Source organism: Myotis lucifugus, unplaced genomic scaffold (assembly GCF_000147115.1).
Source record: "Myotis lucifugus unplaced genomic scaffold, Myoluc2.0 scaffold_23, whole genome shotgun sequence".
NCBI lineage: Eukaryota > Metazoa > Chordata > Mammalia > Chiroptera > Vespertilionidae > Myotis > Myotis lucifugus.
The window spans coordinates 7,104,231-7,129,053 of NW_005871071.1; the positions used below are offsets into that span (position 1 = coordinate 7,104,231).

At 43.3% G+C, this 24,823-nt stretch overlaps 1 protein-coding gene across 1 annotated transcript in view; it reads right to left on the reverse strand.

The window, feature by feature from the left end:
* Positions 1–6,453: 6,453 nt before the first annotated feature.
* Positions 6,454–24,823, reverse strand: part of SLC27A2 (solute carrier family 27 member 2) — a 44,350-nt gene continuing 25,980 nt past the window's right edge. The window contains exons 5-10 of the mRNA XM_006086034.3: positions 22,904–23,098; positions 17,476–17,566; positions 16,029–16,227; positions 13,870–13,967; positions 7,813–7,943; positions 6,454–6,886 (exon numbers count right to left, since the gene is read on the reverse strand). Of these exons, the coding sequence (XP_006086096.2) occupies positions 6,710–6,886; positions 7,813–7,943; positions 13,870–13,967; positions 16,029–16,227; positions 17,476–17,566; positions 22,904–23,098 (891 nt within the window). The 3' untranslated portion in view covers positions 6,454–6,709. The remainder of the gene's footprint in view (positions 6,887–7,812; positions 7,944–13,869; positions 13,968–16,028; positions 16,228–17,475; positions 17,567–22,903; positions 23,099–24,823) is intronic.

Below are 24,823 nucleotides of genomic sequence, written 5' to 3' on the forward strand. Positions count from 1 at the left end.
AATAAAAAAGCATATCCTGTGTGATTTAATTGACGACTGAAACATTGATTAATTAACCAGCGCATATCCTGGAGCCTAAATGCATGTACTTTTGAATTCTGCTTTAAAAATTTTTTTAAAAATTGATTTCAGAGAGGAAAGGAGAGGGAGAGAGAGATAGAAACATGAATGATGAGAGAGAATCTTTGATCAGCTGCCTCCTGCACTGGGGATCGAGCCCGCAACCGGAGCTGTGCCCTGACCGTGACCTCTTGGTTCGTAGGTCAATGCTCAACCACTGAGCCGGCTGGGTGTATTCTGCTTTTAGAGGATACTGAAGATTTGGGTTTGACTGCGAAAAAGTGAGTCTGGAGGAGCCCTCAGTTTGAAGAAAGCAGGCACTGTGGCTTACAGTTTATAAAGGAGGAAACTGAGGCTCCAGGTCACTGGCTTGTAAGTGGCCAAGCCCAGTGTTCTCGTCTTCAGGAAAGCCCATGCTGTTTCCTCTGTACTGTGCTGTTCAAGGATGTACTTGACCGGAGGCTCTCAGTCCAGTAGGCCGTCTGGTCCTTCCATACATTTAAATTTTCTTCCTCTAGGGATTGTCTCAGTTTTCTGGACCCTGCAGTCAACTAAAAGCTGTGTTCAATGGCAGCTTGCTCAGAGTTAGTTCATAGGCCAAAAAATTAGTTTCTTCCCATCTCAGAGGGCACTTTTTTAGGGAGTGGCTCTGAAATTGGTTATATTAGCAATGTCAAAGGCAAACAAAGCTGAACACCAGTTAAAGTGGCAAGAACAGATTTTAATCAGTCATTTTATTCAGTAATAATTACTATTGCAATAGGAAGAGTTTAGCAGGAACTGGACTCAACTTTGACTTGTTTAGATGTCACTGGGTATTTTAAAGGGAGAAAGAGGGCATAGGGAGGGGGACAGGTGGGGACTCAGTAGAGTCAGGGAAGTGAAAAACTGCAAAAAGCAAGAAGGGGGGGTTGGTCCATGTGAAAGCCACCTGGGTTTGCTCCCTGGTGCTTACTGAAGCTAGGCTCCTATCCTCCCACAGAGGCTGGGAAAGAGGGCCCATCTTCAGGTGTTGGATAGAAAACACAGTCAATTCTTCTGGCATCCTTGCATTTTTGCAGGCAGGTACTTTAAGGGGGCTCAGGTCATCCTAGGACGGTGGCCTTACCTGTCAGAAACTTAGTGTTTGTTCACCTCTTTATAAGGACAAGGTTGAGGCCATGTCCACAAGGGGGCGACGAGGAGCCTGGCATGGAATTTGGTCGAGAGAATCTTTGTCAAGAGCTTGGGGGCGAGGGGGAGGGGGGAGGGGAGGGGAGGGGAGAGCTTAACGTTTTATGATCTCTGTTCCCTATCAGTGGTCCCCGAACTTTGCTGCATACTGGAATCGCCTGAAATCTTTAAAAATGGATAAGATTAATCAAGTGCAGTGACCTGCCCTAAGAAAAAATACTGAAGCCTGGCTCCCACTCTAGAAAAAAATCTTATCTAATTGGTATGGGGTGGGCCTGGTATGGACAGCTCCCCAAATAGTTCTAATGTGCCGCAGTGTTGGGGAGCCACTGCTCTAGAGTCCCTTGCTCCTCAAAGAGGGGTGCGTGGACCACAAGCACCCCCAGGTGCTGCTTCTGCACACAAAAGCTTGGGAAGCAGGGCTCTAAGCCTGCGGTTCTCTGGCTGAGCTGCATCGGAATCACCAGCAGGGTTTGCTCACACACAGATGGCTGGGCCCATTCCAGCGGTACTGATTCAGCAGGTTTGGGGCACGGCCTGATAGTTTGCACGTCTAACAAGTTTCCAGGTACGGGGACCACACACGGAGAACCACTGGTCTACGAGGAAGTGTTTCTTCCTGTAAGTGCCAGGGGGGAGCTGAGTGGGGCCAATGGGCTGTGCGACTTTGGCATGCACTGAACCTCCCAGGTGCCAGTTTTTCTCTCATCAAATAAAGAGGTTTGCTTTTAGTTTTGCTACAGCAAATAATATGTGTTTGTATACCTAGAAAATAAATATGTGCTGCCCATGTGAGTTTTCAAGAACAATTGTGGGCTAAAGGTGACAAAGTGCAGCTTTCTGCTGGGCCTTTCCTGGGGCCGCACTTTGAGTCCCTCCAGATCGAAGATGTGAGCCTCAGTTAATAAAATATAATCCTGCTCTGAGGAGCTGAATTACACCAAACACACACGATGTGTAACTCTGGATGCTTTTTCTCTATGTCAGTGGTTCTCAAAACGTGGCAACAGCCTGGAATTGGTTAGAAATGCAAATTCCAATTCTAATGGGTCGCAGCAGTCTGTGTTTTAATAAGACTTCCAGGTAATCTCAGTGTGTTCCAGCTTGAAAATCACTGCTCATGTGAACTAGAAAACTCAGATCATCTATTTATTCTCTCTGCTCCTCCCCTTGCTCTCCCCCTCCCCCAACGGTTACATGGGGAACCAGATAATTTATCAGGGTTGCTAGATGAAAAAGCAACAAATACTTATTGTCTACTGTGTGCCAGGTACTGGGTATATAATGATGAGCAAGATAAACAAAAACTGCCCTCATGGAGCATACAGCTTCATAAAAGCATGACATCTGTGCAAAGGGAAATTGACGATCATAATGGAATAGACCACCAGCGACATATACATATTACAGCACGGCACCTCGTGTGCTCCAGGGGGATAGCAGCCACACTGATAGGAGGCCTGCACTGGCCAGCCAGCCCCCCTCCCTGTGAACAGTGCTGGAGTGATGCTCAGTGACGCGTCCTCCCTGGTAGCTGCCTCTTTACAGACTTCATGCAGCCCCACCAACTGCAATGACAAAACAATTGCTGTTGAAAAGTTAAAACACAAGAACAGGATCTTCCTTTTAAAAAAAAGTATATTTTTATTTATTTCAGAGAGAGAGAGAGGAAGGGAGAGGGAGAGAGAGATAGAAACATCAATGATGGGAGAGAATCATTGATTGGCCGCCTCCTGCATGCCCCCTACTGGGAATGGAGTCTGCAGCCCAGGCATGTATCCTGACGGGGAATTGAACTGTGACCTCCTGGTTCATAGGTCGACGCTCAACCACTGAGCCACACCGGCAGGGCCAGGACCTTCCTTTAAGGGGTCTTCCCAGTCAACTTTCTTGAACGTCTGGCCTGACTTCCTAGATAGAGGTTTGGAGAACTTCGTCACACTAGTGCTGAACTCATCTCTCAGTCCATAGCAGGTACCCACTACCAGCCGTGGGCAAACTATGGCCCGCGGGCCGGATCCGGCCCGTTTGAAATGAATAAAACTAAAAAAAAAAAGACCGTACCCTTTTATGTAATGATGTTTACTTTGAATTTCTATTAGTTCACACAAACACTCCATCCATGCTTTTGTTCCGGCCCTCCGGTCCAGTTTAAGAACCCATTGTGGCCCTCGAGTCAAAAAGTTTGCCCACCCCTGCACTAGACGCTTGTAGAGTAGATGTATGAGCCAGCATCACACTAACAAATCATCTCTTAGGTCACTGCACTTGATTAATCGTATCCATTTTTTTTTTTTTAAATATATTTTATTGATATTTTACAGAGCGGAAGGGAGAGGGATAGAGAGTTAGAAACATCGATGAGAGAGAAACATCGATCAGCTGCCTCCTGCACACCTCCCATCGGGAATGTGCCCGCAACCCAGGTACATGCCCTTGACCGGAATCGAACCTGGGACCTTTCAGTCCGCAGGCCGACGCTCTATCCACTGAGCCAAACCGGTTTCGGCAATCGTATCCATTTTTATACTGGTTCTCATTAGCTTCCATTTCATATGCTGATATTTCCTGGTTTATCTCCAAATCATTTTGTGTGGCGCCAGCATGGCCATGGGTGAACCTGAGGGGGGTGGGGGTGTGGTGAAGGATTAGAAAAGACAGACAAGAGATAAAGCTGGGCTAGGTGGACGCTGCCTCTCTGATGGAGAGACAGCACCACTGCCTGCAAGCAGAGTCTTTATTTTATAGCCAGATTCCACGAGGCAAAGTAAGGCAGGGTCAAGATGTTTACAACGTTCTCGTGGGTTTTGAATCTACTCAATTACATGCACCTGATCTCTATCAAGCCCACATCACTCAGCCTCCTACGGACCTAGGACCACAGATTCGGACCATAAGGTCAAGCTTACAACTATAGCAGTGGTTCTCAACCTTGGCTGCCCATTAGAATCATCTGGGAATCTTTTTAAAATCCTGATTTCTGGGCCCCATCCTCCGGAAATTCCGTTTCTTTGTTATGGGGTGGGGCCACAACATTAGTAACAAAGAAACAGAATTTCCGGAGGATGGGGCCCAGAAATCAGGATTTTTAAAAAGATTCCCAGGTGATTCTAATGTGCAGCCAAGGTTGAGAACCACTGAACTATAGCCTTTGGCTATAATTGTGCTGAGAGGGCTTTGCCCTCCAAGCTGGGACCTGCACGTGGCTTTGCCATGAGAAGACCGTGCCCTCTCATTAGTCCGAGGCTTGAACCTGTCCAAACACTGTAGCCACTCTCCACAATTTTGGTGCCCATAGCCTCTGATAAATGCACTGATTACATGTTTTCAAACATATATTTGAAGTCGGAGACCTTTTGTTTTTAAAAATATCCATTTATACTTTTAAATTATGATTTGTTCAGATATTTCTATGGGCACAATTTCTAATCCTTTTAGAAAAGAAAAATCAGTCTTCAGAGTTGTTTATCTGTGCAGGTGCCTCTACCCATCACAATATCTGGCCAGAATCATGTAGGTTTGGGGAAGTGGAAGGTTGAGGAAGCCGTCGAGACGTGAGTGTGAGCTGCTGGGTTCGTTGTCTCAAGAAGTCGATGAATGAATTCATGGACAATTCACAGCAGGGAGGGGGTAAGCAAAGGGAAGCGAAGTTTATTACAGTGAAAGTATCGAAGTTCTTGACACGAGAGAAGGGTCCCCAAACTGGAAGCTCACTAGCCTAGTGGTTTATTTTTTTAATTTTTTAAATTTCTTTATTGATTACTGGAGAGCATTATGCTAAGTGAAATAAGCCAGTCGGAGAAAGATAAATATCACATGATCTCACTCATTTATGGAATATAATGAACAACATAAACTGATGAGCAAAAACAGATCCAGAGACAGAGAAGCATCGATCAGACCATCAAACCTCAGAGAGAACGTAGGGGAGGGTGGGGGTGAGGGGGAGAGATCCACCAAAGCCTAGGGGTTTAAATGTTCCTGCTTTTGCCCTCTGTTGGCTCTCTCAGAGAAACACCAGGCATCTCCTTTAGCCCTCATCTCCCCACATTTAGGTCCCGCTCTTGGGTTGAGGGGGAAGCGGGTACAGTCTGCCTATCTTGTTCACATCCTGACCATCTGGTTTATTTCCTCCTTATCTACCATCTTCCCTACCCACGAGGCCCTTACCCTAAACTGCCTGATCCCCTCTAACTCCTCACCTCAGTCCAGGAAAGAGAGTTTCTAATTGGAAAGTCTGAAATGTCAAAGGTGGACAGGCCCCAGCTGGCTCTGGTCCCTGGAACACCATGTCCTGGCTAAAAGGGTAAGTGCTGACCTTTCCTCCAAAAAGGTGGCCCAGGTGACATGATGTCGTTGCTTCAACCTCTGCTTACAACCAGATTCACTTCAACAGGATTCCAGGTAATACGTTGCACAACGTGATAGTCTCAGAAACAAAGGTCATGTGGACTCCCATCACTTGGGTTCAAATTCTCCCTGGGAGATCAGAGGCAGAGGCCTTGGGGGGGGGGGGGGTCCTTGAACAGGCTCTCTGGCAGGAGACTGGCTTTGCTATGAAACCAGCGTAGGTCCGAGGGGCATGTGGGACCAGGGTGCTCACTGGAGACCTGGGCTTTACTGGGGTCGCAGATATATTTCATTTGCGATGCATATAAATTAAAAACATTTTGAGACTTCCCATTTTAAAAATTGGGAGATTCACATGTGTACCCAGGTTTCTAGTTTCTGAATCATCAGAAGATTCCAGCAGTGCCTGAGCTGTGTTCCCACATGACAATACTCAGCCAACTGAAGCAGAGTAGTGGCTATCCTCAAGTTTGCCCCACTCATTTGTGACCTGCTTCTCTCATCCACATTACCAATGTGAATCCTGAAGGTACTTGAGTTTGCAATCCTTGATGTGACTAAAAAATATCAACCTAACACCTTTTATGTGTTGAATACTGGTGCTGTTGCTTAGTCTTCTTTAAGAACTATACAGGTGGCAGTTTCACCTTTTGGATAACGCTGTTTTAGACAGTGGCCAGGTGCTATTCAGTGGGGAGAGTTCGCCTTACACTGGAGCGGGATTTCCACTGGGCTGTTCCTTGGTGATCCACAACCCCTCACCTCCCAACTCCTTGCCCCATATTACCTATTGCCATTATCATTATGAGTGAGGCACCTGTGAAAAGTTACCAGTGGGACTGTCAGGCTCAGGATAAAGGAAGGACAGTACCATTTCATATGCTGGCAGTCATCTATTTTATTACATATTTAAAAAAAACACCTTCCTTCCCTCCCTCTAACAAGCTTAGTTTGCAAATACAAACAGTAGGGGCACACTGAAAAATAATGATCTCTAAGTCTTTTCACTTGCAAAAGTGTAGGTGTAATTTAGAAAAGTCTCCCTTTATTGGTATGCATGAAAAATGCACCCCGCAATCTTCAATCAAATTAAAGTTGGATCCATTCAGTTTCTTTCTGGAAATATTCAGAGTTTCAGAGTTTCAGCACGTATGGCATTGTAAATGTCCTCAGTCATAGGCACATACATTGCTGCTTTGTCATCCAAGAAATACAAGGCATCTTTGATGACTGCAGGGTTGAAGCCCTCCTCCACCAGGGTCACTTTGCGGTGTTTAAAAGTTCCGGTGATCTCAATGGTGTCCTGAAAAACATCAAACAGCCCACACTGTTGTGGTGTTTTGCAAACAGATCAGGTGCAGGGAAAGGAGTGGAGGTGGGGCAGTGAGGCTGGCACCTCTGGCTCCTTTGAGAGCTGTGAATGCATTTTGTATGATAAGGATACATCCTGTTTTCTGAAGCTCCACTAGGGGGCTCTTCGTGGAGGTAATTTTCATTCCCTTAAAGCCCCCCCCCCCTCCCCCAAGGATATGTTTATTGATTTTAGAGAGAGAGGAAGAGGAGGGAGGGAGGGAGAGAGAAAACATTGATGTGAGAGAGAAATATCAATCGGTTGCCTCCCGCACTCGCCCTGACTGGAATCAAACTCTGCCAGTGCTTTATGAACATCAATTTTGTAGCCACAGCAATGTCTGGTAATCTAACACTTCTTAACTCTTTAGAATCTAAGAGCTCAAAGTCCAAAAGTGAGAGTGTTAAACTAACCTAGGGGTTAATGTTTGAGAAAAAGAAAAAAATCCCTCTAGTGGTAAGAGCTAAACCTTTGGTAGTTCCAACTGGCTAATGATGCCCAGTTGAACTTCACACGGTAGAAAGGTCTTAGGACGTCAGTGGGTTTTCCCATTCTTCAAAACTGGAAACAACAGATAGGAGGGTCGGAGCATTTCTGTTTTAAGTGTCTGTCACATATCCCCAAACACAGACTTTGAGCATTACTTGCTAATACTGTTGCTGAATGAACTGGCCTGGTCAATTTTAGGGAGAAAGGGATAAGGATTTGCGTTTCTACTAGTTGTATTTTTCTGATATTTCTGCTTCTTTGTTGAGCTTCCTGGAAAGGGTAGTGAAAATTTGGCCAATGTGGTCGCCATGCTAGAAGGGGAGTTGTTGCCTAGGAGACAGGGGTCTCCATGAGAGAGGAGAATTGAACTTGATAACAAGAGGTCTCACCTGTATCCTTAGAAACCGGGGCCTTGCATAACTAGGCAGGTAGTCGGCAATGTGCTTACAGAGCTTCTTTCCATCAAATTCATAGCCTTCCTTCATCTTGATCGAGGCCATGCCAATTCGACCCTCGTGACCTGGAAATACCACGAAAAAATATTAGATGTGCTGTAGCTATTTTATTTATAATGCTTTGCTGTTTCTAGAACAGTGGATGGAGGCAGCCTTATGGCATACGTTTCTTTTGGATGGTTGGAATTTTTATTTCAAATATAGGTCGAAGTTATTTTAAAATGAAAATACTACCACTACTACTAGCAGCTATACACTGATTGAATTTCTAATTATATGCCAGGTCCTATGGACCATCTCATTTAACCTGCACAACAAACTTATGAAGAGGTTCAAAAGTTATCTCCATTTTACAGATGAAGAAACGGAGGCTTAAAGACTTTAAAAGACTTGCTCAAGTTCACACAGCAAATACTGAACGGGGGCAGTCTGGCTCTAGATCCTGTGCTTGTCATCTTCACCCTTCTCAGCAGCCTACATGAAACACTTGAGTAGGAAACAGGTCAAACTGGTGGCTAATGGAACTTGGTTTTTTTTTTAACTCTAGTGAAAAGTCCTTGCTCCACTCATGAATAACTGAGCTCAGGTTGTTCTTCAAACTGCAATGTCAGGTCTGCTGTGCTTCTAGGCACGAACACCACCTTTGAAACTTCCGTATTTGATCAGGGTTCCTAATAGCTTTGCCTTTCTGCACGTTAGAGAAGCGGTGGGACAGCAGGTGAAGGCCAAGTGCAAGGGTGAGTGAACTGCTGGGTGTCCTCCCGCTGCTGCCCTTTAGTCCCCAGAGGTTGAGCTCTCCACAGAGAAAATGGACCCTAACAGCTTTCTTCCCTGCCAGGCGGGGCAGTAAGTGGAGAGGCGTTTAGAACAATTTCCGTTGTTTTCTTGTGACACAGTGGTGATTAGGTACTAATCCATCGGCTACCTGATCCAGGAGACCCAGGGGGAGCCCAGGTCCATTTCCCTGAACTACTTAGCTGTAATCAGAGAGGAAGAGGGACCGCCCTGGTCACCTGGGCCCCAGCTTTCAGAATCTCTCCCATGGTGACTGCGTGTTTACCTGCAGCTCTAAAGGAGGCGGAAAACAAGAGGAAACACGGAAAGAAAGAAAACGCACCCTCGTTTTATCCGCCTCTCATCCGAGGGAGGCAGGGCATGGGACCCTCTTTCTCTAGGGTCCCTGGTAGCTCTCTGGAAGGCGCCTATCTCAGGAATCTCAAATGTCTCCAATAACTCCTTTTTGAATTAAGACAGAAGCTGCTGCAACAGAAATCTTCAGCGTCCACTGGCTCCCCGCTTCTTGCTCTGGCATTCACGGGGAGCGGGAGGGGCCTGTTGGGTCTCAGGCCTCCACCCTGGCTCCTGCAGGTTGGTCTGGGCTAGTTCAGATCCAGGGGGAAGGCTCCAGTCTGCCGCAGTTCTGGCCAGGGCTTCTCTAGAACGGCTGTCCAATGTGGTAGCCACCGGTCACATGTGGCGATTACAATGAATTATAATTGAAATGGAAAATTCAGTTCCTCAGTTGCACCAGCCACATTTCAGTTGCTGGACAGTCACGTGGAGGCTACTGGGCGCCACACTGGACAGTGCAGATATAGAACACTGTCGTCACTACAGAACATCCTACTGATAATAACAGTTGTAGAGAGCAGTTGGACAGTATTGGTGTGACACCTAGAAAAACTTAACTCCCTGTTAAACCTAAACCTAGAAGTTCCCTCTTTGGACCTCCTGGTCCAAAACCGAGACCTGAGAAGTCCCCGTGAGGATCCCAGAACCTGAAAGTTGGGAGAGACTCCTGAGTTCACCTCTAACTTTTCGCTGCTGTCAGAATCCTCACAGGAGCCCAGGTGGGCATCCTGCCTCATTACACCCTCCAGCTGGTGGACAGTCCCTACCTCAGGAGACAGTCCTCTCTAGTGTTGGTTGCTCTGGTTAGAGGAGGGTTCTCAGGCTAACATCGGCTCCCTGGTCATTCCAGCCCGTTGTTTTCATTCTGCACATTGGAGCAGGATGAACACACTGGCTCCTTGTTTTATCTGACTGTCTCTAATCATTTGAAAACCATTAGCTTCCTTTTCTTTGTTCTGTATCAGTGGCTCCTACACATTACTGGTCATGACAGCCCCTTGGGAATTTAAAGAAAAAAAGAAAAGGAAAGAAAACAAGAAAATTCTGATCCCAAACTCGAGGTTCTGATCCATGGGCTTTACAAGGTTTCCCAGATGATTCTGATTGGTGAGGTTTTGGAATCACCTGGTGTCAGTGCTTCTCATGACTTTAGTGTATTTTCTCTAAATTGTGTAAAACATGTAACTCATCATTTTAACCATTTTAAAGTGTACAATTCAGGGGCATTTAGTACATTCACAATGTTGTTCAGCTATCGCCAGTATCTAGTTCTAGAACATTTTTATCACTCCAAAGTTAGACTTCAGTGTTGTTGTTTTTTGTTTAGACTGAAGAAAAAGGTAAATTCTATTTGGTCTGTTGGCTTCTACATTCACATCCACAAATAGATTGCTATTGATTAGATTATGAAAAGGCTGACAGAAGTATTGGGAGACCAGATAAACTTGCACCAGAAAGCAGCAAGCAACATACCTTTCTCCTAAACTCCTACGGAAATATTTATAAAGATTTTTTAAAAATGTACACATGTACAGATCAATTACTGAGCATCGAGAAACATGATATTCAAACATTACAAAATGGGAAATAGGTCTTGATTTCTGTCATTTGAGTCTGAATCAGGGCTCTAGCATTGTGTTCTCAAGGAACTAACCACAAATAGCTCAGAATGTGCCTAACACCTTGCTCTGTGTTCCCGTTGTTGGTCCAGCTCCTTGCTTTTTAATTCTTCCTTACCTAATGACTTTATTAGCAATAGAAAATACATTAATATTATCTTAGGAATTAAACTAAAAGTTGATTATCAGCTATATTTATCCCATAATCTAATTTTACCTGTTTCTTTGTATTTTTGCTTTTACAAACAGAATTTCCCACCAAACAGGTATCTCAGGCTCCCTAATCTACAAGACTTGGGTAAGAAAAATAATTGATGACATGCATAAAATCACAATCACAGTAATTGGACCATAGTTAAACTAATTACGAGAAATCATGTTCATTTATAAGTGATTATATAAGGGAAGAGAAAATATGCATCAAGTAATAAAAAACATTAAATCTTTATATAAACAAACGAGATAAATCCCAGGTTCTTACAAAGTCTGTTTAAAAAGCAGGTCAAGGTAAAGAAGTAAATTCATACTTTTAACTTCCACATGTGATCACTTGGGTCCTTTTGCCTTGGCCTTGGTTTCCTTTGGGACCTTTCCATTCTGACATCGAGTAAATCTGGCTACTGTAGAAACACCATCCACAAACTTGGTTTTGAAAAGGACGTTTGCATTGTTGAACATACCTTCCTTTAGGGACACCACAATGAACTGAGAATGTGTGAAATGAGTATACGCAGCATCGGCCCAATGTTCTGGGTGTGAGAAAGATCCAAGGCTGCATCGACCTCATCCAGGATGTAAATTGGAGCAGGTTTGAAGAGGAGCATGGACAATATTAATGACAAAGCCACCAAAGACCTCTGACCACCACTAAGTTCAGTTAGGTTTTCTTTCCAAGTATTTCCTAAGGCAACCTTGAACTCCAGCCCATCCAACACGGTTTGCCCCTCTGGTGGTGCAAGCATAGCATGAGCACCAGGCAAAAGGGTAGAAAAAATAGACCCAAAGTCCTTGTTCACCTTTTGCCAAGCAATGTTCAGGGCTTGGTTTTTTTTCTGGTCAAGGTCTTCCAGAGTCGCAAGTATTTTGGATTTGTCATTTTCTACAATTCTCTTCTTCTTCATCAAGTCATTATACCACTCTTCTGCTTCTGTTAGTACATTCATAGCTCTCATGTTGACATTTCTTCCTAGTTTTTCCTTCATTTCTTGCAACTTCTGAAGTCTCTGACCAGCTTCTTTTGGATTATTAGTTTTGAAATCAGAGGCACTATTGGGTAGCCCAAAGAGGTGTTTCTCTGCATTAATCCAGTCATAATCTTTCAACATTTTGGATACCTTTGCAGCAGCATCTTCAGCTTCCCGTTTATGTTTGCTGATGTTGTGGTCCAATTCCTTAATTTCAAGCTGAGACTCATTGTTTTGTTCCTTATGCTTTGCCACTTCTGCATATGTAGCTTTAATAGACGTCAGTGTTTTTAAGAATCACTTAGCCCTGGCTGGTGTGGTTCAGTTGGTTGAGCATTGTCCCATGCACCTAAAAGGTTGCCAGTTTGATTACTGGTCAGGAGACAATCGACCGATGCTTCTTTCTCACATTGATGTTTCTCTCTCTCTCTCTCCTCCTCTCCTTTCCTCTCTCTAAAATCAATAAAAACAGTCTTTAAAATAAAAGAGTCACTTAAAGGGCTTGTTAAAACACAGCTCCCTGGGCCCCACCCCAGAAAGTCAGATTCGGTGGGTCTGAGGTGGGCCCGAGAGATCGCATTTTTAACAAGCTCCCGGGTGAGGAGGATGGTGCTGCTGGCTCAGGGGTCCCACTGGTCCTCCCATTCCACTTCCTAGTTTCCCTCACTTTCTCCTACACATTCTTTTGCATTGTTACCGTTTTAAAATTCAGCATATAAAAATGTGTGCAAGATTCCAGGTGGGGTCTGTGAGAGCCCAGTGTGGTGTGATGGCTGACAACCACGCTTGTGCTAATTCAGCCTGAAGTCCAACATGAGAAGAATTCTACAACTCACACTTTATGACCCCGGTGTGGCTACACTTCCCATTGTGTTGCTGCCACAGGATTGGAAAGGAACAGGTAAGAGAAAGTCCTGAATATTCTTTAAGAAATAAAAGGGCAGTACAAGGTCACGTGCAACCGCCACAGCTCAGGGAAATGGGACTTTGGGGTTTCCATTTCGAATATAGGTGGAATTCCAAATCCTGAGTTCTGGGGGAGTACTAACACCCACAGCATCTCACATTTGGACAATAATTTGGAGATGTCCTCCCTGACATCTATATATATAAAAGCCTAAGTGACTGTTACAACAGGTTGACCGGCCAGTAGCTATGATGCGTACTGACCACCAGGGGGCAGACACTCAATGCAGGAGCTGCCCCCTGTTGGTCAGTGCGCTCCCACAGCCAACCTCCCATGGCTGGCCAACCTCCCGCGGTCCCTCCCCGCCTGGCCGGCCCCCCGGCCAGGCCGAGGGACCCCACCCGTGCACAATTTCATGCACTGGGCCCCTAGTCTATAACAAAAATGATTTCTCCTCATGACAACCCTCATGTACATATCTGACAAATATATTTTTACTACTTATGTCATTGAAGTGAATTAGTTCTCTGGACAATCTTCATGACAAGACTGGTGTGATCCCTAATTTTAGTGATATGCCTGAAGCCAAACAGCCAGCCGGTATTGGAGCCAGGATCCCAAATCAGACCTGGGCACTCCCCACGCTGCTGGGAGAAGCAGGTCTATGGAAGAAGGCTCGATGTCATGATTCTGAAACTCAGTCAGGTGGGCTGGGTCAGGAACCTGCTTTAAAAGTGTGTGCAAGATTCCAGGTGGGGTCTGTGAGAGCCCAGTGTGGTGTGATGGCTGATAATGTCTTCTCGTAGCAACTGTACTTGCTCTTACTTGTGTCTCACATCCCATCTCCCAGCTCTCCAGCGTGCTGCATCTTTTCTTGAGGAGTGCCAGATGCAGCATGGGACCTGGAGTCCTGGAGAGACGTGGCTTGCCGGGGAGCCCAGCTGGGGAGCTGAGCCACAGAGGAAGGCCAGGTTCAGGTGTACTGACCGGGATGATTTATAAAGGAACATAAGCCACACATAAACCCCTTACTCAAGTGGCTGACGGAGTCGTTTGATTCTCCAGCCGACAGGAGAAGGCAATGGCGTACTTTGCCCTGGGGTTAAAATGATATGGATTTAGGCACAGATTTATACTATCTCGTGCATACCTGGCACGGGCACTCCATAAACATTTGCTTCTTGGACAAAATCAACCAGTCCCAGTGTGTCAGCAACTTCAGTGGTGGCCACATTTTCTCCTTTCCACCTGGAAGAAAAGGTGAGGTTAGCAGAGGTCACAGGTGGTCTCTGGCTCAGGATGTGATGACAGGAAGTAGCTGGTTCCCTCCAGACCTCTGTGGGGTGGCTGCACTCTATACCTCACCTTGGTCCCCAAATTCCCCGACTTCTTCATGGGAGAAGCACCATGCTTGAGGTACAAAAGACAAAGGCATACTCCTAAATAATAAAATGCAGAATTCCAATCTAGCTACATGGAACATGACTTACAGAATGATGCTGTTCTAATGTCAAAACACAGACTTGGCCTAAGAAAGGCAATGAAAATAAAAAATAAACCATCAATGGCCCTAGTTGGTTTGCTCAGCGCCAGCCCTCAGACTGAAGGGTGGCGGGTTTGATTCCAGTCAAGGGCATGTGCCTCGGTTACAGGCTCAATTCCCGGCTCCAGTTGGGCTGTGTGCGGGAGGCAACCAATCCATTTGTCTCTCACATTGATGTTTCTCGTTGTCTCTCCCCTTCCCTTCTACTTTCTAAAAATTAATGGGAAAAAACTATTCTCAGGTGAGGCTTAACAAAAAAACTAAACAAAACAAAAACCCATCAATGACTTTTTGCTGTATGTAAGTCTCTCCCTTTCCTCATTCTCTAACTTTGGTTGCTATTTCATTCAATTAGTGAACTTGTGTTTAATAAAATTTCATATTTGTATTTCAGGGTCTCAGGGCAATGAGAAAGCTTTTAATAAGATAAAATCATACTTTATTTGCAAGGAGACTATCATGTTAGTGCCAACCAAGTGCTATTTTTCACTTCATAAAGTTATTTTTTTTACATTAAAAATTAAAAAAAAGATCTCATAGAAGTCAATTTTCTCCTGACCGGGAATCTTTTCAGTGACATGAAGGTGGCATAAAATAATGACAGGGATCCTGAGTTAGGGAATATTTCAGATGGGAGGAACACTGAGGGTCATTGGGACCTTCACTTCATGGATGAAGAAACTGGGTCGAGAAAGGTCACCTGCCTTGCTAACACAGATGTTCAGGGGCAGAGGGGAGCCTGGGAACTCTGTTCTCCTCATTCAGATCCACACTCCTTCTACTTCAATATACAACTTCCATCCCTTCCTCATTAATTCATACAAAAGGTAATTATGTGTGTCAGGCACTGTGCTGGGAGCCTGGCCTCAGGGAGTCCATGAAGGAAGGAAGATGATTAAGCAAAAGTGTTATGAGGCTGGAGGGCCGTGCTGTTGTTGGGAATTCATTTCATGATCTATTATCATGACTTGCAAACTGGTGCACTGACTTGGGGGTTCTGGGGGAAGCTACCTGGTTGGGGATGGAGAGTAAGAGGGAGGGAAGCAGGTAGGACTCCGAATCCCTCCTCTTCAACTAAATCAGCTCCACCTTAATTTGCATTGGATTTTAGCTGAAGAAAAGCCCCATAATTGAAAACTGAAAATCCCTGGCTGTCCTATGCGTGACCAGTAATAATGGAGGAACTGGATGGACTAAGCTATTGAGACACATGTATACACTAAGGCAGTGGTTCTCAACCTTCCTAATGCTGTGACCCTTTAATACAGTTCTTCATGTTGTGGTGACCCCCAACCATAAAATTATTTTCGTTGCTACTTCATAACTGTAATTTTGCTACTGTTATGAATTGTAATGTAAATATCTGATATGCAGGATGTATTTTCATTGTTACAAATTGAACATAATGAAAGCATAGTGATTAATCACAAAAACAATATGTAATTATTTATGTGTTTTCCGATGGTCTTAGCTGACCCCTGTGAAAGGGTCGTTCAACCCCAAGGGGGTCGCGACCCACAGGTTGAGAACCACTGCACTAAGGTTTCCCACCTTACTTTCATTTGGTGTTGCTCAACCAAGTTAACTGTGCATTGAAGAGTGACCCCTTATATATTTTGCTCCTTTTTTTTCTAGGAATACAGGAGGTTGAATTGACATGGTAAAGAGATAGAAGAAAATGGGGTCCCATAACCAAAATGGAATGGGATTTCAATTTAGGAGTACGCCAAATTGAGCATGTTTCTCCATAATTCAGAGAAACCCACCGGAATGTATCGCCAACTCTGTCGTGGAAGTAGACGAAATTGTCACGGTCAATCATTAAGAGATCTCCACTGTTGAAATAGACATCTCCTTTCTTAAAGACATCTCTCAGTTTTTTCTTTTCTGTCTGAGATTTTCCTCCAGCATAGCCACTAAATGGTGTAAGTTCTGTGATTCTGCAAACTAGGAGTCCAACTTCACCTAAGAGAGAAGAAAGCGCATTGTTATTTTATGAGCTTGCAGTAGGCACATTTTATTAGTAACCTCTTAAATTTGATGCTATGCAACTCATTAGCAGCAGGCTGGCTACACATGTGCATGTATATTCATATACATCATATACATACATATACATATACTATGTGCTGCGAGAGTCCATGGCCAGCGTGGCTTTCGCGGGTTCAAAGACTTGGAGGGAGGGCTGACGCGCAAATGATACACACAAGATGGAATATTAATTTTTATAGTTACCGGGGGAACCAGACGACAGCCTAACCATGACGGTCAAGCTCTCTCCCTTGCTCCATTCCCAGCTGCTTTTATTAGCTAGAATACACAATTGCCTTTAGGAATGCAAACAGACATATCAATGGTAATGTTTAGCAAACAGTAAGATTGTCAGGTCTTGGGGGAGTTTGCTTTAGGCCATTGAGTCAGCAGCAGGTAATAAAATGTAGATATTCACCCTGTGAATATCAAAAGGAGTCCTGGTCAGCCTTCTGCCAGACTTCTCACATTTATATCAATTACTGTTGATCTTGGTCTGCAGCAATGTGCACACATTATTCCATATGGCCACACATTTGTAATTTTTATTATTTATTTATTTATTTTTTTGAGGTTTTTTTTATTGCTTAAAGTATTACAAAGGGTATTACATATGTGTCCTTTTTTTTTCTTCCCCGCCCTTGTGTAATTTTTAAATGCTAACCTTTTACTGAATAATTATTTATACACATAATTAAACAAATGAATAGTAGTTTTAAAGACTCCCTAAAACTATAGTTTTGCAACCATAATTATATATCTCTTCCCACAAAATGCTAACCTCACAATCAAGAAGTTGTTAAGCTAGGTTTCAAACTACAATTATGTTACATGTAGTGGTTAAATTAGTATCTTTTGGAGTTTCTGTAACTAATTCTGAGTGTACATAAATCTCTTTTTCCCCTTCACACTAATAAATTTACCTGGTGTTCATTTTAGCAATGATATGTTAGTTCTTAACAGTCATTTAGTCAAGGTAAGAAAATGACAGCTTAGGCCCTGGCTGGGTACTCAGTTGGCTAGAGCATCATCCCCATATACCAAGGTTGCAGAGTACATACGAGGATCAACCAATGAATGCATAAATAAGTGAAACAACAAATACTTCTCTCTTCTCTCTCTCTCTCTCAAAATTAAAAAAAGAAGAAAGTGAATGGTTAATTGAACAAAAATCCACTGTACCTTTGGGAACTTTGATGCAATATCCATTTTCATCTCGGACAGGTTCATCTTTCTCCACATCATATTTAATCAGCTCATAAGATACAACTTTCTAGCGAAATTAAAATAGATCACGTTGAGCATACATTTTCACATTTTTTTTCTTTTTTATTGTAGTACTGCATGCATAAAGTATATAAAGAACACCTATCTTAAGGGTATAGCTTGGTGAGTTTTGTATGTATGAACACCCATGTACCTACCATCCAGACCAAGATATTAAATATTTTCATTACCTTAGAAAGTTTCCTCCTGCCCCTTCTGTCAAGTTAACCACCATTCTGACTGTTATCACCATCAAGTAGTCTAAACTCCCAATAAATGAAGTAAATATTTGCCTTTGTGTTTACTTCTTTCACTCAACACACTGCGTGAGACAGTCATCCATCCATGTTGATGTTTGTTTCAGTGGTTTTTCTTGTATGAATATACAGCAATTAATTTATTTATTCTCCTTAACAGGCATTTGGATTGTTTCAGTTTTGGACTACTAAAAATAAAGCTGTTATGAACAGTCTCATACTAGTACATGTTTCCTGGTGGACATATCACAAGTGCATTTTAAAAATCTTATATAACCTTAATGTGCCCCTGTTGTATGTTTTACACTTCCAGAGACATGCTCTCCAATATATTTAAGGTTCAATAGTATAATTACTTCATGCCCATGGCTATAAAATAATTAAAACTCCATCATGTTTCATATATACTATAATTCAATGGCATAAAGATTTTAATTTATATAATTTAGTAAGGGCAATAAGTGCATTATTTTCTCTGTTAACAGATAGGTACAAATATGACAGTATTTAGATGTAATTATCACCCATAATTACTGTGTCCATTTCAATTTTAAATTCAAATCTATATGATAAATTAACCAATTATGTGTTTTGGTAGTAGCAGATAACCATTAAAAACCAAGTGGCATTCATAGTCAACAAATGTAGATCTTTTTTATATGCAAGAATGTGAAAAAAACAATGGGATGGTAACTCATGCTTCTTTCCACATCAATTACAGGGCCATCTCCCCCTCCTCCTTTTTAGTTTTAAAATATAGATTTGTTTAAACTAGAAAAACTGACAATAAAACACAGCGATCAATGGATGTGATACAAAGAACTAGTAACACACAGCACCAACTCCTAAGGTCCTCACATGTGGTTTGTTTCCTTGTAACTCATCGTAACAACACCGACAGCTTGCACGGTGCCTGGGCTCAGCTTTGTGCCCTCTCTTGTTCTGAACTGCATTTAGCCTGGGTCTTTAAGGTCTGGGCTAGTACAGCTTGGACTGAAACTAGCGAAGACAGACCCTCTCCCAGTGTGGAGTGGGAAATCGATTCTCAGTCTCTAGGGTGCTGCCCAGCAGAATTGTCTATGATGAGGGAAGTATTCTATATTTGTACTGCTCAACATGGTAATCACAAAGTATGGCTACTGAGCACTTGAGAGGTGACTAGAGTGAATGAAGAACTAAATTAAAATTTTATTAATGCAGTTTAAGTTTACATAGCCACACTTAGCGAGTGGCTACCGTATTGGATGGCCCAGGGGTGGAGGACAGTGGAGAGACCTGTGTAGTACAGGTTTGGCTGTCATTGTCAGGGAGGTTTCCTGGACTTGGGAATGTCTAGAGACCAGGCTAGAATAGAAGGAATGGAATGAAAATAGTCATAACAGCTAACAATTATTCAAGGATATTATGTGACAGGCATTCGGGCTATATCCTCTAATGGCCTTTTCATAAATTATTTAATTGAATCCTTTCAACAACCCTTTCCCTTTAACAACATTGAGTTTGGGCCTGGCACTGGGCTCTATATTTTCTCTCTTTAATCTCTGTTTTACAGATGATGAATTGAGGTCTAAGGAACATAAAGTGATTTTCCCTGGGTCATTCAGCCAGTATATGACTGTGCTGGAATCTGATCTCTTATGCTCACGCATCACTGCCCTCTGTACCCTGGAGACACAGGTTGCTTGGGAGCTCTGGGTGGCTGTTTTGGCCAGGACAAGTTACCAGAGGCATAAAGACAGCGGTCACTGCTCAAGCCAGTGGAGGCTCAGCATTTGCGGAATCTTCCTGAGATTTTGAAAACTAGGTGGTCACCTAAGACTGACTGCTTGAGCACAAAAATGGCAAAGAGATTGTCTGGAGATCCCAGGCAATAAAAGAGACTTCTGGCTTAAAAATAGGAAATGTCAATCATATATCTCATAAGAGGTTAGTATACATATGTGAGTTGGCTTAAAAACAGGAAATGTCAATCATATAACTGACAAGAGGTTAGCATCCAAAATACACAAAGAACTTATGCAGCTCAATAGCAAAACAAACAATCCAATTAATCAGTAGACAAATAATCTAAATAGACATTTTCCAGAGAAGACGTATAGATGACCCTCAGGTACCTGAGAAGATGTTCAGCATCACTAATTATAAGGGAAATGCAAATCAAAACCACAATGAGATAGCCCCTCACATCTATTTGAATGGCTACTATAAAAAAGACAAGAGCCTGGCTGGTGTAGCTCAGTGGTTGAGCGTCAACCTGTGAACCAGGAGGTCATGATTCAATTCCCAGTCAGGGCACATTGAGGGTTCGATCCCCAGTAGTGGGTGTGTTTGAGGCAGCCAATCAATGATTTTCATCATGTTTCCATGTCTCTCTCCCTTCCTCTCTGAAATCAATAAAAGAATATATAAAAAAAGAAATAACAAATGCCGAAGGGGGTGTGGAGAAAAGGGAACCCTTGTGCACTATTGGTGGGAATGCAGATTGGTGCAGCCACAATGGAAAACAGTATGGAGGTTCCTCAAAAAATTAAAAATGGAACTACCATATGATCCAGCAATTCCATTTCTGGGGTATTTATCCAAAGGAAATGAAAACACTAATTAGAAAAGATGTATGCACCCCAGGTTCATTGCAGCACTATTTACAATAGCAAAAACATGGAAACAACTTAGGTGTCCATTGATAGATGAGAGGATAAAGAAAGTGTGGTGTATATACAGTGATGTATCTATATAATGGAATATTATTCCCCAATAAAAAGGAAATCTTGCCACTTGCAACAACATGGATGAACCTTGAGGACATTATGCTAAATGAAATAAGTCAGACAGAAAAAGACAAATACCACATGACCTCATTATATGTGGAATTTGAAAAAAGAATGAATTCAGAGATTTAGAGAACAGACTGGTGATTGCCAGAGGTGAGGAGTGAAGAGTGGGTAAAAATGGGTGAAAGTGGCCCTGGCTGGTGTGGCTTAGTTGGTTGGAGTGTCATCCTATACACTGCAAGGTTGTGGGTTCGAATCTCAGTCAGGGCACATGCCCAGGGTGCAGGTTAGATCCAGTTGGGCATGTACAGGAGGCAATCGATCAATGTCTCTCTCTCTCTCTCTCTATTTCTTTCTCTCTCTTTAAAATCAATAAAAACACATCCTTGGGTGAGGATATGTCTAACTTAAAAAAATGGGTGAACATGGTTAAAAGATAGAAATTTCCAGTTATAAAATAAATAAGTCCTGGGTATGTAATGTACAGTGTGGTGACTATCTATCCTATATAATAAAAGGCTAATATGCAAATTGTCCCCTCGACCAGGAGTTCAACCAGGTGTTCAACCAGGGGGCAGGGCTGGCTGGCCAACCGCCCGTGGCCCCTCCCCCCAGCCGGCCCAGCCCAATCAGCCTTGATCAGGTTGGGCTGGCCGAACCCTACCTGTGCACTAATTTGTGTACCAGGCCCCTCTCTCTATATACTAGTAAAAGTCTAAGCGACTGTCTGACCATTCGACTATCCAACCAGTAGCTATGATGCACAATGACCACCCTCTCCCAATGACCCCTCGGGGAATATCAGAGAGCCGGTTTCGGCCCAATCCCCGCAGGCCAAGCTGAAGAACCCCACCTGCTGGAGGGACCCACTCACTCCGAAGATGCCCTTTGAGCTGTGGTGTCCCCCCAGGTGTGGCCAGCTGGGGAGGGACTGAGGGAGGTTGGCTCCAGGGCATGTCCAGCCCGTCTCACCCAGTCCCACCCCGCCTGCCACCTTTTAATGAATTTCCTTTCAATGTGCATGAATCCATGCACCGGGGCACTAGTAGTTAATAATAGTGTGTTGCATATTTAAAAGTTGCTAAGAGAGTAGATCTTAAAAGTTCTTATGACAGTCTGGCCGGTGTTTCAGTGGTTAGAGTATGGCTTGCTCACTGAAGGGTCGTGGGTTTGACTCCCAGTCAAGGGCATGTACCTGGGTTTCAGGTTTGCTCTCCACCCCTAGTGGAGGTGGCTCTCTCACATTGATGTTTCTCTCTCTCTCTCCCTCCACTTCATCCCTCCTTTCACTCTGTTTGGAAAAGCAATGGAAAACATATCCTCAGGTGAGGATTAAAAAAAGTTCTTATCACAAGAAAAAAAAATGGCAACTATGTGAGGTGATGGGATGTTAACTGGACTTATTGTGGTGATCATTTTGCAATATACACAAATATTGAATCATTATGTTGTACCCCTGAAACTAATATAATGTTATATGTCAATTACATCTCAATTAATAAGAAATATATTTTTAATGCAGTTACTAGAACACAAATCTTTTTTTTAATCTTTAATTTCTTTATTGGTTAAGGTATTACAAATGTGTCCTCATCCCCCCATTAACCCCCAACCTCCCCCCGCACTCATGCTTTCATCCCCCTGTTGTCTGTGAGAACACAAATCTTTATAAGATTATGCTTCTTAACTCTGGCTGCAGAGTTTTCAAAAAACACTGATGCCTGGGCCCCATCTCAAGACGCCTGCATCCAAAGCTTAGGGGCTGAGGCCCTGCCCCTGTGTGTGTAAAAAGTTCCCCAGATGGTAGTAACCCACAGCACAATGGAATGGAAATACCACATTTCACCATTTCACAGACTATGGTAAACTGATGGAACTGGTAACTTTCAGGTGTTTTATCATAAACACATGTAAGTGACATAGGGAAACTTTACCTGAATTGCAGACAGCAAAGACCGAATGGGTTGTTATTCACAGACATTAAGATTTTTAAATTACAGCACCCTCTCTTTGTGAGGTCCTTGTTACAGAGGCTGACCAAAACCTCTCTTGGTGATATAAATGGACTGCAGCTCTGATGCTTTATGAAATTCTCATAATAACATCCGCCTGAGCATTAAGATTTTTAAATTACAGCACCCTATCTTTCTGAGGTCCTTGTTACAGAGGCTGACCAAAATCTCTTGGTGATATAAATGGACTGCAGCTCTGATGCTTTATGAAATTCTCATAATAACATCATCCTGACATAGCTTTTAAGAACTCTCTGTATTCTGAAAACTGGCTATATATGCTCTCATTTTTCAATGTACTTACTCTCTGTAGGTAGTTTGCTCTTCCAACAGCGCCAATTTTCCCCGTATAATTCACAAAGCCGATATTGCCTTCAGTGGAAGCATAGAACTCATAAATGTGAATGTCCCCAAATCTCTTGATGAATTCTCTCCACACATCTCCTCGCAAGCCATTTCCCATGGCTACTCTCACTTTGTGATCACGGTCGTTTGGTTTCTGTTGGAGGAGGAGGAGGAGACCAAATTGAAACATCTCTGGAGACTGCACTCACATATTAATAATTGGCTTTATGGTTCCACAAACAGTACTTGTGTTGGTTATGAATTCACCTTAGTGCACACATTCTCTGTCACCCATGCACACAACTCCTCCTTTCCCCCAACACACGCAGTCTGGGCCAACAGCTAGTCCTCTGATTTAATAACCAAAAGACTTGGATTTTCCCATTTTGATTTTTAAGAGGCAAGCTGAGACAATTTGACAGAACTCGGTGATGCCAACATTTATAAGTACCGCGTGCTAACCGATTGCGCCACTGGAGCTCCATTGTGATGCCAACATTTAATCCATATCCAATCTGAAGCTAGAACAATGTATTGATTGTTTTCTTGATGGGGCTGAATCTCAGTGAATTGCCAGAAAGGAGATCTGTCAGAGACTAGACTAGAACAATCTGAAGCAACGATTTTCACTGGACAAGGAAGAAGAAATTTCCACAGGGCCATTAAAGAGCAATAATGTTAGAGCCTGAGGGGCCTGGAGAGAATGATCTTGATCATGCCCTCATTTAGCAGATAGACCAGCGGTCACAAAACCGAGACAATGACACTGCCCCACAGGGTTGGCAAGGGGAAGAGTAGGAGAAAGCTGGCTCCCAGTTGCCTCTGTGGCCTGGGAGGCGTATGCTTTGCTATAAATAAAAATCACAAAAGGAAAAGCTGTTTTGAATGTACAATGCAAAGGACAGCTTGTGCCAGCAAGAGAGGAGGAGTTAAGACTGGCGTGCATACCACTCGACCATATCATTTATGAGGCTCCTGCAAATATGTCTAAACCTATGGTGTTTATAATTATATGTTATATTAATAAGGCAATGATGTCCTCAAGGAGATCACAGCCTTGTGGGAGAGGCAGGTAAATAATAAGTATAATTTTAACTTGTTACTCTATGATTTCTACTCTAACGGAAAACTGAACAGAATGGGGTAAAAGTGCTAGGTAATGAGGACTCGCTTCAAAGATCAAGTTTTAATTTCTTTGATCGAACAGCATTTTGCTTTGAAGAGCATATGCTCCAAAGAGTATATATCCTTCCCTACTCTGTGGAATTACTGTGAAGTGACTAAGGAATAAGGGTTCCTCTTGGAAAAGAACTGTTTGAAGAGAGAGGCAGTTTTCTGATAAAGGCGAGGGTGTGGATAGGGCACGTATACACCAAACCAAAGCAAACCTTGAATTGGTTTCCATGCGGGAGGAGCCAAGGACCTGGGGAGCAGCATATATACATTTACTTTTTAAGTAGCTTCTTGGTCAAAACTCCGGTGGGGAAGCTCTTTCAGGAATCCTAACCAGAGAGGTGGACAGCTGCTGGCCACTGGTAAAAACTGGGCCGCCTGAGCAACCTTACCGAGGAGGAAATGTATAGAGAACCGTGCCAGGTACTGCAGATGATACAGAAGTATATTTGGTCTCAGAAGCATTTACAATTTAATGGTGGGTTACCTGAAAAGCCGTTTGAACCTGCATGAACCCTAGGTCCAGAGGTCACCGAATCTATTCCCTTTTATAATGACTAAGTACCTGTAAGTAGGGAGGCCACGGTTTGCCAAGGCCTGTCTCGGCGTCTGCTGTTGTCCAGATGTGCTTGTTATACTCCTTTCACTCTCAAGTGTCTCCATTGGGATAATGAATTCTGTGGCATCCTGTCTGTCCATAGCCACT